The sequence below is a fragment of the Falco peregrinus genome, chromosome 2, assembly GCF_023634155.1.
Source record: "Falco peregrinus isolate bFalPer1 chromosome 2, bFalPer1.pri, whole genome shotgun sequence".
NCBI lineage: Eukaryota > Metazoa > Chordata > Aves > Falconiformes > Falconidae > Falco > Falco peregrinus.
The window spans coordinates 22,280,863-22,293,499 of NC_073722.1; the positions used below are offsets into that span (position 1 = coordinate 22,280,863).

The 12,637-nt window shown below is 41.9% G+C and overlaps 1 protein-coding gene across 4 annotated transcripts in view; it reads right to left on the reverse strand.

The window, feature by feature from the left end:
* Positions 1-12,637, reverse strand: part of UGT8 (UDP glycosyltransferase 8) — a 48,145-nt gene that overhangs the window by 21,260 nt on the left and 14,248 nt on the right. For 3 of the 4 annotated variants that reach the window (XM_055796452.1, XM_055796453.1, XM_027794929.2), the window contains exon 2: positions 5,729-6,552. In XM_055796452.1, coding sequence (XP_055652427.1) covers positions 5,729-6,550 — 822 coding nt within the window. In that variant the 5' untranslated portion in view covers positions 6,551-6,552. Of the gene's footprint in view, positions 1-5,728; positions 6,553-12,046; positions 12,154-12,637 lie in introns of those variants that run through there. The other variant, XM_005243122.4, reaches the window with a different exon arrangement.

Genomic DNA, 12,637 nt, shown 5'->3' on the forward strand with positions numbered 1-12,637 from the left:
GACAGCACAGGCTTGCTGTAGAGGTTTTCTGTTCCTTCATCAGATCACTGGATGCCAGCTTACGTTTCGCATGTATACTTAGGGGACCTGCCTTCCTGAACACATTTTACTGGAGATACTTCACCAACTTCTGCAATCAGCCCCTCATCCTTTTCCCTGTGTCTTACACCACACAGGTAGATGCTGAATCTTCCCAAATTTAAAATGCAGCAGTATAGCAGGAATAGACACGGTTTGTCAACCTAGCCAGACTGGAGCATCTGAGACTGGAGACTACAGCAGTTTTATGACTGGGTATCTGGAGAGCTCAGGCAACACTTACCTGTGTAGCAAAAGATTAATTGTTAGGGGTGTGGGGGTGAGCTTTATGTGGAAATACTATTTCAGAGACAAAATACATGATCATATGGTTCTGTACGGAATTTACAGTGCCCCATAATCTCTATCAACCTTGAAAGACTTTTTGCCTCCCCAGCTGATAATTACAGGCATTTTAAAACAGCTCTAGAATTGCTTCACATCACCAGAAATTTACGGTCAAAAGTAGCTCTAGAAGAACTGTTCCCCAAACTTTGAAAAAAAGAAATTAAAAACCCGATGTGCTATGCCATGTGCAAAAAAATCTACTGCTACAGTCTGCAAGAGCTTATAGACTGTGCCCTTGAATTTGAATTTAGGAGAAAAATCTGATCTAAGGAATAAAATGACTCTTCCACCTTATTTTAAATACCAGTATCTGCTAACACACACCTAGCTAACATACAACTGTCAGCAAGCCTCCCAAAAAAACCCAAACAACTTTTTAGTGAAGATATTTCAAAGCCACCAATTTGTTACATAGATGTAGATCCACAGAACAACAAGATTAGATAAGAGATCTACAGGGAGGAGCAAGGAAGTTCCTGTAATTACTATTTGATGACAGCTATGGCTGAAAGGACAGCTTCCAACTCTGAAACGTGAACACCCTCCTTTGTAGCATAAATTCAGTTTACTCAGGTACGGAAGAAGTTACAAAAAAAAAAAAAAATGAACTGTCATTTGCTTCTCTTTTCCCACCAATGATAAAATGGCATTCAGTCCAAAGTACCACCTCAAGATCAGTGTTGTAAAAAGGCATAGTGTCACACAGAAGTAGTTATGAAACTTTAAAAACTGTGCTGATGTGTAAAAGCAGCTGGTCAACTTACAAACTACAGGGTATGTGTCATTTTAGTTTGTGATTTTCTTAATTTTTTTTTTAAACAGTGACACTAATCTGTGTAATCTCAAATACAGCTAGCACTGGCCATTAGGAAAGTAAATGTTCTCTGGAAAATACTGCCGAGTAACACCATACACTTAATAGTTTAAGTCAGCAATGACCTTAAACACTCGATATTCAATCTGTCTCCGGCTTTTGGTCTTTTAAGGCTAGTTCTGCTTGCACTGTCCTCTATGCAATTCAAAATACACTCTTTTTGGAGTTCACTATACAAACCCTGGGCTCTTTCCCACGTGCGCGTAAGATTTGAATCACTTGTGGGCAACGGGTGCGGCCACATTATCCATCTCCTTGCCTCTTACAGAGCACCCTATTTATGCAAGAAGCACCTTCTAAATCCACACACTTTAACCAGCAAAGACAGCATGTTAGCTACCACAGAATATGAATAGCTGTGCAGTGTCCGTTGCCTGCGCCGAGGTTTCTGAAGCAATGCTCAGCCCTTCCACCACAATGAGAGAGTGACACAAGTTACACTCAGCTTCATCCATCTGCAGCAGGGATCAGAGCAGCACAGAAGGAAACATGCCCATCATCAGGAATTTCAGTTCGACACGCTGCCTCTCTGTAAAGGGCAAGACTAACCCTGCTAGGCTGAGAGGAAAGCTCCCAGCTGCCCGTGCCATGCCGTGCCGCAAGGTGCTGCAGGAAGCCGGGCAGAGCGGTGACCTCCAAAGGACCCACTGCTCTCCTTGCTGGCTCTTGGCTCCCGCTCCTCGGCATGCTGATCACTGCAACCACGCCGAGGGACACTGCGTCAAGCACAGACCGACATCAGGGCACTGACTCTGAGGGAGAGAAAAAAGGAGATCGGAGCCTGGTGAAGGCTTCCCGAGATGTCTCTGCAGGCTGCAACCCAAAGACACGTTTGCAGTTTGCACACCGCAGCCAGGCGATGTGTGCTGCAGTCATAATTGCTACAAAGCTCAGCAGCAGCTAAAAATCATGCCTGCCACGCGAGCTAACTGCGTGATCGGCTACTGCTGGTTTCTGGCCTGGGCAGGGCAGTGAGGCTATGCCCCGATATGGCCAGTTCCCTTCACGGGTGATGTGCGAGATGCGCAGCTAACATACGGTCCCTGCAGGGACTGCAGCCTGCCCTTACCTGAGCACCGTGCCAGCATGGCAGAGACTCTGCACATAACTGTACACACTCCAGCAGCTTGACTTCGGCTACATCTATTGCGGTCCTTGATCTGAGCATCCCCCACAAAGCATGTCACTTAAAGCCACACAAAAGGCCAAATGCTGCTGCAGACCCCCCATGTCCCCCATGCAGATCCCAACAAGCATTTGGTTCACAGGTGAAATAAAGCTTCCAGCATAACACCCTCCAAAATAAATCTTGTTTACCTGCACCAAAAAATACTTTACAAAGGGAACCTGAATGCAGTAAGTGGGGATGACTGGGGGATTTACAAAACCCTTCCACTGCCCTGAACCAAAATATTAATGCAGATGGGACAGGGACAGAGCAAAGCAAGAGTTAGGTTTTCTTCCCCTCACATGCACAACGTTACATGACACAGATATTCAGCAGCCCCTGCTACAGGCTACCTTTAAAGCTGTGTTTTTCTAACTTCTCTTCAATGAAAGTTTAAGGAAAACACAGGTGGAGAGACTAAGCAATCACAACAAAGAGCTACCACATCCCCTAGAATTAAAGAACGGCCATCCTGTAGCAGTTAGAAGACCCTGACCTTTGTCTCCTCTTTGCTTAATGACTACTCTCTGCCTTTTCTTTTTAAGATGTTACTTACTAGGAGAAACACAAGAGCTCTTCAGTTATGTACAGGAATTCTAACTTGGTTAAAAAATTTTTCCTTTTTCACTGTATCACACACACACCCCAAAATAACAAACTCCCTGCTGATGAGGCAGTGGTGCCACAGCTGAAGTGCCTGAGTATTTTGTGTTGAGCAGGTATCTTGGACTTGGAAAAAAACATACATCTCTAACCAGAAAAAGTAGACCAGGCTACCTCAGAGAATGTAAGAGACCTGAATGGCTTCTAATGGTATCTTAAATTTGCCTGTTAAAGCTGTTATCTCCAGCCACATGCTCCTCTTTTCTGATGATCATCGGTGGGCAGGAATGTTGCTTTCCTTTACAAGACTGCTCCTGAAGCATCACCATTTCCAGCCCAGCACAGAAACACAAACCAGCTCTACTTCTGGCTCACCTTAATGCTCCAGACTAAAAGCTGCAGAAAATAAATTAGCAAAGGCCTCTGCCTTAAAGATGCAGCAATAGCTGAAAAGAGTCACAGCACAAGCTGCCCAAAATTTAATTTGCCAGAATAAAGCAACAGTTATAAATTTTATCTAACTGTTCAGTAAAAACAAACTGATTGCCCAATAATTTACCTGCAATACATACCACAGTGGATTATGCATAACAGTTTAGGCATGGACAAATTATATGGTAAAAGATGAACACACTTTTCTGTCTCTCGCATTCAATCAAATCCTGCGCTTAGATCATTGTAAGAATGAATTGCCTGATAAAACTGAAGAGAAGGTAAATGATGCCTCAGCTCACAAATAATTACAGGGTTTGGGATTTTTCCTCCTGTTGTAATAAGTATTTGCCAGCCTGTACTCTACCTACAGGTCTATTTCAAGGTCACTGTTGATCTGGTTATATTAAACATTTTACTTACTGTTCCACCTTCTTGCATCATAAGATATTGTAACAGGTTAACATCTGTGGTTCCAGAGTACATGTGGGAAGTACAGAGAAATATATTCTCAAAAGGCTCCAAATACATATGTGCATGTACAAATAACATCTCTGTATCTATACACACACACACACCTGTTCTCAAATCAGATACTTTCTTTGCTCTAAAGTGGAGTGGAAGAAAATGGAAGGAGCAGTTTTCTTTCAATGTTTTTTTACCCTAAAAACCAATCTACAGAGACCAAAGAATAGACAATGTTAATGTCCTACACAAATTTATCACGCAACAAAGACATTTTTCTTTGTACAGAACAACAACAACAACAAAAAATTGGTTGGGAAAACAAATTGCTGAAACTCAATCCAGCCAGCAAAGTTTTCCAGGAGAAAATTGGGCTGAAATGTGTTTAGACAGCACAAGGCTACCTTTAGTTCGCTTTTTCAGGGTACCTGTGCAGCCTGACACTTTCTAAACACAAACACATTCATGTACAGGAAAAACCAGTTAGAAACAGCACTGTTATGATGATCTCTGATGACACCTTGGAGAACAGACCATAGTATATGCCGGCATATAACCACTAGTATGTTCAGAGTACAATGCAGGTGCCTGCTCTCATTCAGCTCAGATGCATTTAAAGTAAACAGAGGAAAAAAAAGATGAGGGAATTGGCTCAGTGTTCCACATCCTGCAGCCCCAATCTGAGCATTATCTGATGTCTTCCGAATCTGTGAGAAAAGTTACTGCTAAATCACAGTGCAAAGGATAAAACAAAACACAACACACCCCTCTTCCACAACCAATTTTCAGGCTAGAACAGATGAAAAGCTGGCCTGGCAGTTTTCATGCAAAAAGCAAAGGCTGAATGAGGCATTTTTAGACATAAATTGTTAAGCACTGCAGGTCTACCTACCTATTTATCAACCAGCCAGAAGCTTCCATTAATAACCATCTCCAAGTCAAGATCTATTTGTTTACATATACACAAACGGAAGTGTAAATGACATGGTTTTCTGGGAAATTTTGTTCTGCCTGTCACTCACCATTGTGTTGCTGAACAGAGGCAATCTTGAGAATCAGGTATCAAGTATCACAGGTACACTGAAGTAATCAAACTTTAATTATTAATCTGTGGAACCAGGATTTCCGGAGTGAGTACAGTCACTATCACTATTTCAGTCTGAAGTTCAGTACCTGATGGCCAGTAATTGTACAGTAAAAATTCTATCTAAGTATAGTAGTGGTGCCACTTATGTCAACTCGCATGATCTCCATTTCTTGGCCTACACACAGTTTCTTCATGCTTGTATACACCTCATTTTAAAGATTTTTTTACCTATCAAACCAAGGGAAGCAAACTCTCCATAAAAGCACTAATACCATGAAATTAGATAGTATAAATCAGCGGGCTTCTTTAAGTGTAAGCAGAGTTCATGTTCATCATTCTCCCTTCTTTCCATTTTAACCCACGCTCGGTCAGAAGCTACAGATGTACTTCCCAAGATAGCGTGCACTGTTTTTTCCTCAACCATACCATTAAGCACCATACTCAAAAGCAAAATACTTCCTGTAACCGCAACACTCATTTTGATGAGTTTGTGTCTGATAGCTCCCCCCAGCCACCACCTCAAGCTACCCCCAGTGACTTCAAAGGTATATTTCACCAAGCAACACCAAAAGACACGAGATCCCATTTGGAATTCACTGCTTAAAAACTGCTGCTGATCATATGAGGTCAACCAGATACCACAGAAATTACTGTGAAGCTCAGCAAACCTTACTTCTGGCAGAGGGCTGGCCGGTTTGGTAAGGATTCCTCCCACATAAACAACATTGGGTAGCGTAGGTCTCGGAAACTCCAGTGCTACATCAGTACAAAGCATCCACAGGCTGGATCCATGAACCAAGTCATACATGGACCGTTCTGGTAGAACCTTGTGTTTCTGCATTATCCTTTCATATTTTGGCAGAACCAAAAAACTGACTCCAAATCTTGAAATAAGATAAACAACAGTATTTTTAATCCTCTCAAATAGGTTCATGTGATCTGTGAGCAGCGAGTTAAATTCTGGAACGTAAGACAGGGGAGCTGGAGCACCCACTTCTGCTGGATACCAGAGGCCAGTGGAAAAGACGGCGTATTTAACCCCTAAAAGATGAGCTATAACAAATCCACACATCTCATTGGGATCTACCAGGAGCAGGTCAAATTTTTCCTGTTTCAGGGCATGCATGAGGTTTCGGTTGCCAACGATCATGTCGCAGTTCTTGGAATAGTGGTCCAGGATATCGAACAGTTCAAGGGCTGTCAGCCTCCCCGAGAAGATACTCCTCATCTTGGACTGGAGAAAATCATCCGAGGTGCTGCTGTTAAAGATCCCTGGGTAGCGCTGAAGTCTATAGTGATTAGATGGAGGAATCTCTCTGCCCTCAGAGAGGAGAAACACTGTCTGGTGACCTTGGTCATGCAAGGCTGAGGCCAGTGTCTTGAAAATATAAAGATGGCTTTCAAACATAATTGGCGGCACAACAACGATTTTGGCAGCCCTCGCTATCCCGACAGCACTCCACAGGAGAATGAAAGCTGGAGCGTACGGCTTCATAGCTGAAATGAGAAATAAAACCATTACATCAACAGAACGCAGGTTTGCATGCTACCTGGGAATTATTTTTTTTTTTTTAAAAAAAAAAGTTATTATGAGGCTGTCCCAGAAAAGCTATTCACATCTCCCTATTTTGAAGGCATCTTTGCAGTGGCCACGGGGAACAAGAGTGCCACTCAGCTTCAGAGTGCATTTGGTAATGCTTGGTTTCCAGCGAGAGCTGCCTTTTCTCCTCCCTCTTTCCATTTTTAATTAAGGGTAGACGAGAGACTTCTTCCAACACCAACACAGCACCTGCATTAAACAGCAGCAAAACCAACTGACACAATGAGGTTGGTACCCTCCACGGAAATACCTCATGCACTGCTGCTGGATTATGTATGCCATTCAACACCTGTGAGATCTTGTAGGATCTGCAAGCTAGATCCTGCTACATTTGGGATTATGTTTAAAAGCACAACTGAATTATTGTCATTGTAATAAGTGAACAAGAAAGATGCGAAGTTCAAAGACTAAAAGAACAAAGAAGTTCAAAGGTTAAAATCCTGGGCTTATTTACACGAGACCAAAAGGATACCCCCTCCACTGGAACTTCTAGTATGTCCATTTTAATTTTGCAGCCTTTAAGCACCATACTTCACAGTACTGTTAACACTGCTATAAGCATTTCTACCACAAGGTCTAGTCACCCACAGCTTTCAGGCTGTCCTCCTTCAAGGCGCAACTCTATTCTGATTTAAGGATAACATTTTCTGTAGCTTTGTCTTCATGTAAGCCAATGGGCATAGAGAATATAAAGATTTTTTCTTCTCCTAAAAACATGCAAATTCATGCAATATTTTTCTTTAGTATCAACACTGATCGGACACACAGGGGTGGAAAGTCAGAATCTGGCAGGAAGACGCTGCCATCGAGTAAGAAACAGCTACTTCCACCTTTCAAAAATTGCTCCTTGTGTATAAGAACAAGTGAAATAACAGGAGTTAGTACCACATACACGAACACCACAACTTCTACTGAAGCACTTTCAGAAGTACTTGATTCTGAACCTACTTCAATCAGCACTTGAGCATGCACTCAAGCATGAGCCTAACCTATGCTGAAAACAACACTGCTGTCTTAGAGCTCTGGACAGCTGCAGGCTGCCAGGGAAAGGGAAAGTACCTTCCCCCACCATGTTTTGGAGAGTGAAGCCCACGGTATGCACTAGATGAAAGCCAAGTGCATTAGAAGCACAGAGAGCACATGTCAGAGAACTCCTTAGTCACTGTAACCCTCCCCAAGACAGAGAAACAAGCACAAGCCAAACCAATCTGCTCTCTTCTCATGGCAAACAAACTCACATGGAAACCTGAGTCTGTTGCAGTGTCTTTTATAAATAAGCACAGAGACAGGTAACACTGCTACTCAGTCCTTGTTACTGCCTTACAGTGTAGTCTTATAACCCTCCTACAACAGATTGATCAGGACTTTTAATAGATTGTTTTTTTTAACGTTCTGTGGGTTACAAGCTCACCAACAGAGCATCTCATATTTGTATTGCTACTATATAATATTGAGTTTTCTGAAAGACACCCCAATTTTCTCCTACACCAGCTTCTGCAAGTAGCTTGACTTTCAAACATTTATAATCATGCACCAAGCCCAAGCAAAGCTGGAAAATCACCACTAGGTACACCGACTATTCAAATCAGGTTTCTAATCTGCAATTTTTCTTATTAAATTTGAAGCCGCCTCCACACCTGTGTTCAGAATGTGTTAGCCACTACCTCGGAAATTACTGACCATCCCTTAGAAAACTCTACCAATTTCAAAGTAATTATCACCAGCAGCAGTGTGTGCACACACATACATGTGCACAAAAAAGTCCACTCAGGCAGACGCTTTTTTTTCTTTTTTTTTTTTTTTGGGGGGTGGTGGTGGTGGTGGTGTGTGTTATTCTTCCCCAAGACAAAGCCCACAGCACAAAGATGCACAGCAAAACCTTGCGGTACCCAGGAGCAAGGAACTGAAACAGAGAATTTATTGAGGTCTCCACAGCACCACCATATTCACAGGCTGACGTAGCATTCTGGGAAGCACTCAGAGGCTTTGCTGTTTCTAGGAACAAAGCTCAATTTTGCAGAGATAACACTTCAGGGGAAGAGGGAGGATATTATTTGCTGCAAATATTAGCAGTGGCATATGAGAACTTCACTATGCTGCACCACTGTCACTGACATCAGGAGAGATTGATTTGTTTTTTAAGCTGCTTCAATTAGGGTGTTGGAGATTACCCTGAAACATCTTCTCCTTGGCAAATAGCAGTAGTTAAATCAAACCAAACAGCAATCCTATTCACTCTCCAATAAAGTTGGAAAAAGCATTCTTACTACATGAGAAGCAGCTTACCTCCCAGCATGAAGGCCTGACCTGCCAGTAAGGTTAAGGTATTAAATTGCCTTTTTAGTTTAGGCCTTTGCTTTCATTGGAGGCTTTCTAGAAAACCACAGCACCCCACAGAGCTCAGCTACCCTCCCAGGAGCTCCCATTCAACGGATGTGCCAGCACTGAGCCCTGCTCACCATCCCACTTGTAAAACTTGCAGGTTTTAAGCCACAGCAGAAGGTTGTGCAAGTGCGTAAGTACACAGGCTTGGCATACAGTGCAGCACTGTACCAACAAGCCATACTCAGCTGTCTTCAACAGAGCCCCACTGGAGGTTAATGCTTGTTAGGTTAAGTGTGGTTTTAAAAAATAAGTAAAAAATTTTGTCAATGAAATAGCCAAGAAAAATTACTACTCAAATTTGGACAAAACCCATTATCGATTACATCTCCCCATGCTATAAGCATTCCCACGGTATTAAGTTGCTGCTCCTGTCAACAATATCAATATTACAAAACCATGAATGGAGGTGTAGGATTGGGAAACTCAAACAGTTAATGTTTCTATCAGCAGTATAAATCAAACGTACCGGGAGCCTAAGGGTTAGTCATGATCCAACAGGTTGCCAGCTGCAAGCATGCCAGCTGTACTTTGATCTCCTGACCCAATACAGGCCCCGAGCACAGCACAGGAAGATACAACCCTTAGCCCTAAGGTGTTATTTTCCACAGCCGGGGTTACACGCATGCCACCAAAAGCCATGGGAACTATAGCTATGCTTCTCTGGGGCCTGACAGTAACTGCCCCACCGCTCATCATGCAGCAGCCATGGTTTAAATGGGAACTGCACTGGATATTTTACTTTTTATGAAGGTGCTATAAAGCACTACCTAACTAACATGAAAATATAACTACGAGCAATTTATCAAACAAATTATTCCTCCTCTTGTGGTGTACCAGTGTCAAGAGGACACAACACACTTCCTCAGGAGTCTGTAGTTTGCTGTATCTTCAGAACTGATAAAAAAAATCACTTATCAAAAAATGTTACTATGTAACTGCCCTTTTCAATGCAAACATCTTCCACAGGGACAGGAAAATCTATGTACTGGACCTGCCAAGCCATAGAGATAGATATTAAACACATGATACTATTAGAAAAATGCTGATTAAGTGACAATTTTACAGGGAAAAAGAGCATTGAGCTTATATTGAACTTCTGGCAGGAACCTGCAGGATGAAGCCTCATCATTTCATCCCCTGGCCAGGCAGAAGCCAGAAGAGGGGAGCTTGGAAGGTTTGTATTAAGCAGGAACAAGGGCAATATGTAACTACACTTTGTAAGCCACGCAATCACGAGCGTAATTCTCATTTCGCAGGCTGAGAGACAGAAAGAGGTAGGTGCTTGGTGCCATCAGCAGAGCAACACCACAGGACTAAGCAAGCTCAGCTCCACTCTCAGTCCCAGATGCCTTTTCACTCTGACCATCCTTCAGCACTGGACTCCTTCAGCACATCAGATATTTCCACCAAGACCGGGAAATCTGCAGAGGCTTGTAAGCAGTTCCTAGGCAGAGGGGGCTTTATAGGCATCAAGGAGATGATGACCTGGTGCTTAGTTTGAAGCCAGCTCATCACACCCAGAGCACACAGTCATACTCCAGCAGTGAACGCCCAGAATGAAACACTTGCCAAAGTAAATAAAAAGAATCAATATTCAATGCAACTGCTTTTCGTTTCTGAATGCTAGGAGCATGAAGAACAACTGTCAAGTGTCCAAACATAAAAGAGAAAAGAAAACCCAAAGCCAGAGGATAATCCATTTCTCCAAGATCGTTAACGATATAAAACCATCTTCTGTCTTGAGTCCTTCTGCTTAGGATTTGCCTCCATTAAATAAGATTATTTTGGTGTCTGAGCTGGTATATAACATCCTTTTATAAGAGAAGAAAAGAAAAAAGAAGAAAAAGCCGAATTTTCTAAAATTTTTAACAAAAAACAAACCAACCACACCCCACAAAATTATCGTTGAGTTGAAGCCATTGCTACTTTCAGCCAAAAAGCCCTACAAGCAATGGTATGGAGGAGGAAAAAAAGAAATTCAGAGTGGCTTTATATGAGTGAAACCAACTGCCAACTGTAAAGAGCTCACCTATTTGAGTGCAAGAAAAAGTTAGACATACCAAGAGGTTAAACATTAAACCTATTTCAACAGCTTCCCATAGTTAACGACCTACATGTGGGTTGGTTTGGTGGTTTTTTTTCAAATTAAAGTAGTATGAGTTTTAAACTGTGTTAGAGAAAACCAAGCACATTCAAGACTGCTGGAAGGATGTTTTCAGCTGACCAAAACAGTTCTAAATCTGGCTTTTTTTAAAGAAGTATTTTTCCATTTATCCATAAAGACCAAACAGGACCTAGAACAAGATGTGTGACTACACAAGAATTGGTGACTTTCAGAGGGAAAAAATACAGGGGAGGATCCTTCCCTCCACACCCTGTCCCCTCATTGTTCGCAAAGGGGGAAATACTCGAAAATTGGGCAACATGGAAAGAAGCTGAGCAACATGTTTATATAAATTATATCAGAAAGTCTTAATGTTTAAGTTAATATTATAAAATTGATCTAATACTACAGTCATATGCCAATCCTAAAAATGGTTTTAAAATAAATCCAATTAATAATTTATGTAACAGTCAATCACAGTACTTGGAACACATACTGAAGATGAGATTTATTGTCAATCCCTAATAATCTGCTGATGATTCTACAATTAAAGCTTACAGGAACGTTTGGGGGTTTTTCTGCTTTATACCACTGGCTGCCTACCTACTATTTCTGAATCTCACAGAAATAACCATTCCCAAGCCAGCAATACCACTGTCAGAGTCTTCCTCTGTTGCAGTGAGACCTAGAAGCAGAAGAGGCTCTCAAGCACCTCCATATGCAAAACACAGCTTGAATTCAAACTGCACAAATGTTTATCACTACTCAAGAAAGTAAACAGTTCTTACACACTTACACAAACCGCAATGATATAGAGTTCTTTTTATTCATGCGTAACGCTCCCAATTTCTAAAGCAGCAACAAAAAAGTTTTACAGGGATTGAGTTCAGTGATGCTATTACCTTTTTTTAAGTCTTGCTTCCTTTCAGCCTTTCTTTAGATTTGCTAAGGTTTGTTGAGTTTCCCTGGGCAGTTTGGTCAGAAGACCGGAACCTCTGCCTAGAAAGGTGCCCTTCATACTGAACAGCGGTGCTCTGCAGCAAAGGAGCAATCTTTCTAGCTGCTGATCACTCACCTTACCCAACAAGCTCAAATTACTCATTACAATTTAACAGATACCAGTACACATTAAAAAGAGCAGGCTTACCAACTAGACTTCCATCTCTACAAATCCAAATGTGGATGCTAATGAGCACTGCAAGGGCTCATGGCTCATGCCCAAATGGAAAGCTAGTGATGTGCATCACAGAGGAGTATAATTATTCAAAAAGGGGGGAAATTTGAGATTTGTATGCATTTCAGCAAATTGTGCGTACTGCAAACTGCTACCAGAGTTCTGGTAACATGCAGATTTATTACTTAGTCTTGCTTACAGTATTGTCCCCTTCTCTTTACTATCGGTTCATTACACAAAATCATTATTTTAGAAGGGAGAATACAAACCCTGCTTTTAGAGCTGTAAACTCTCCAAAATGTTGCATTAGTGATCTGAG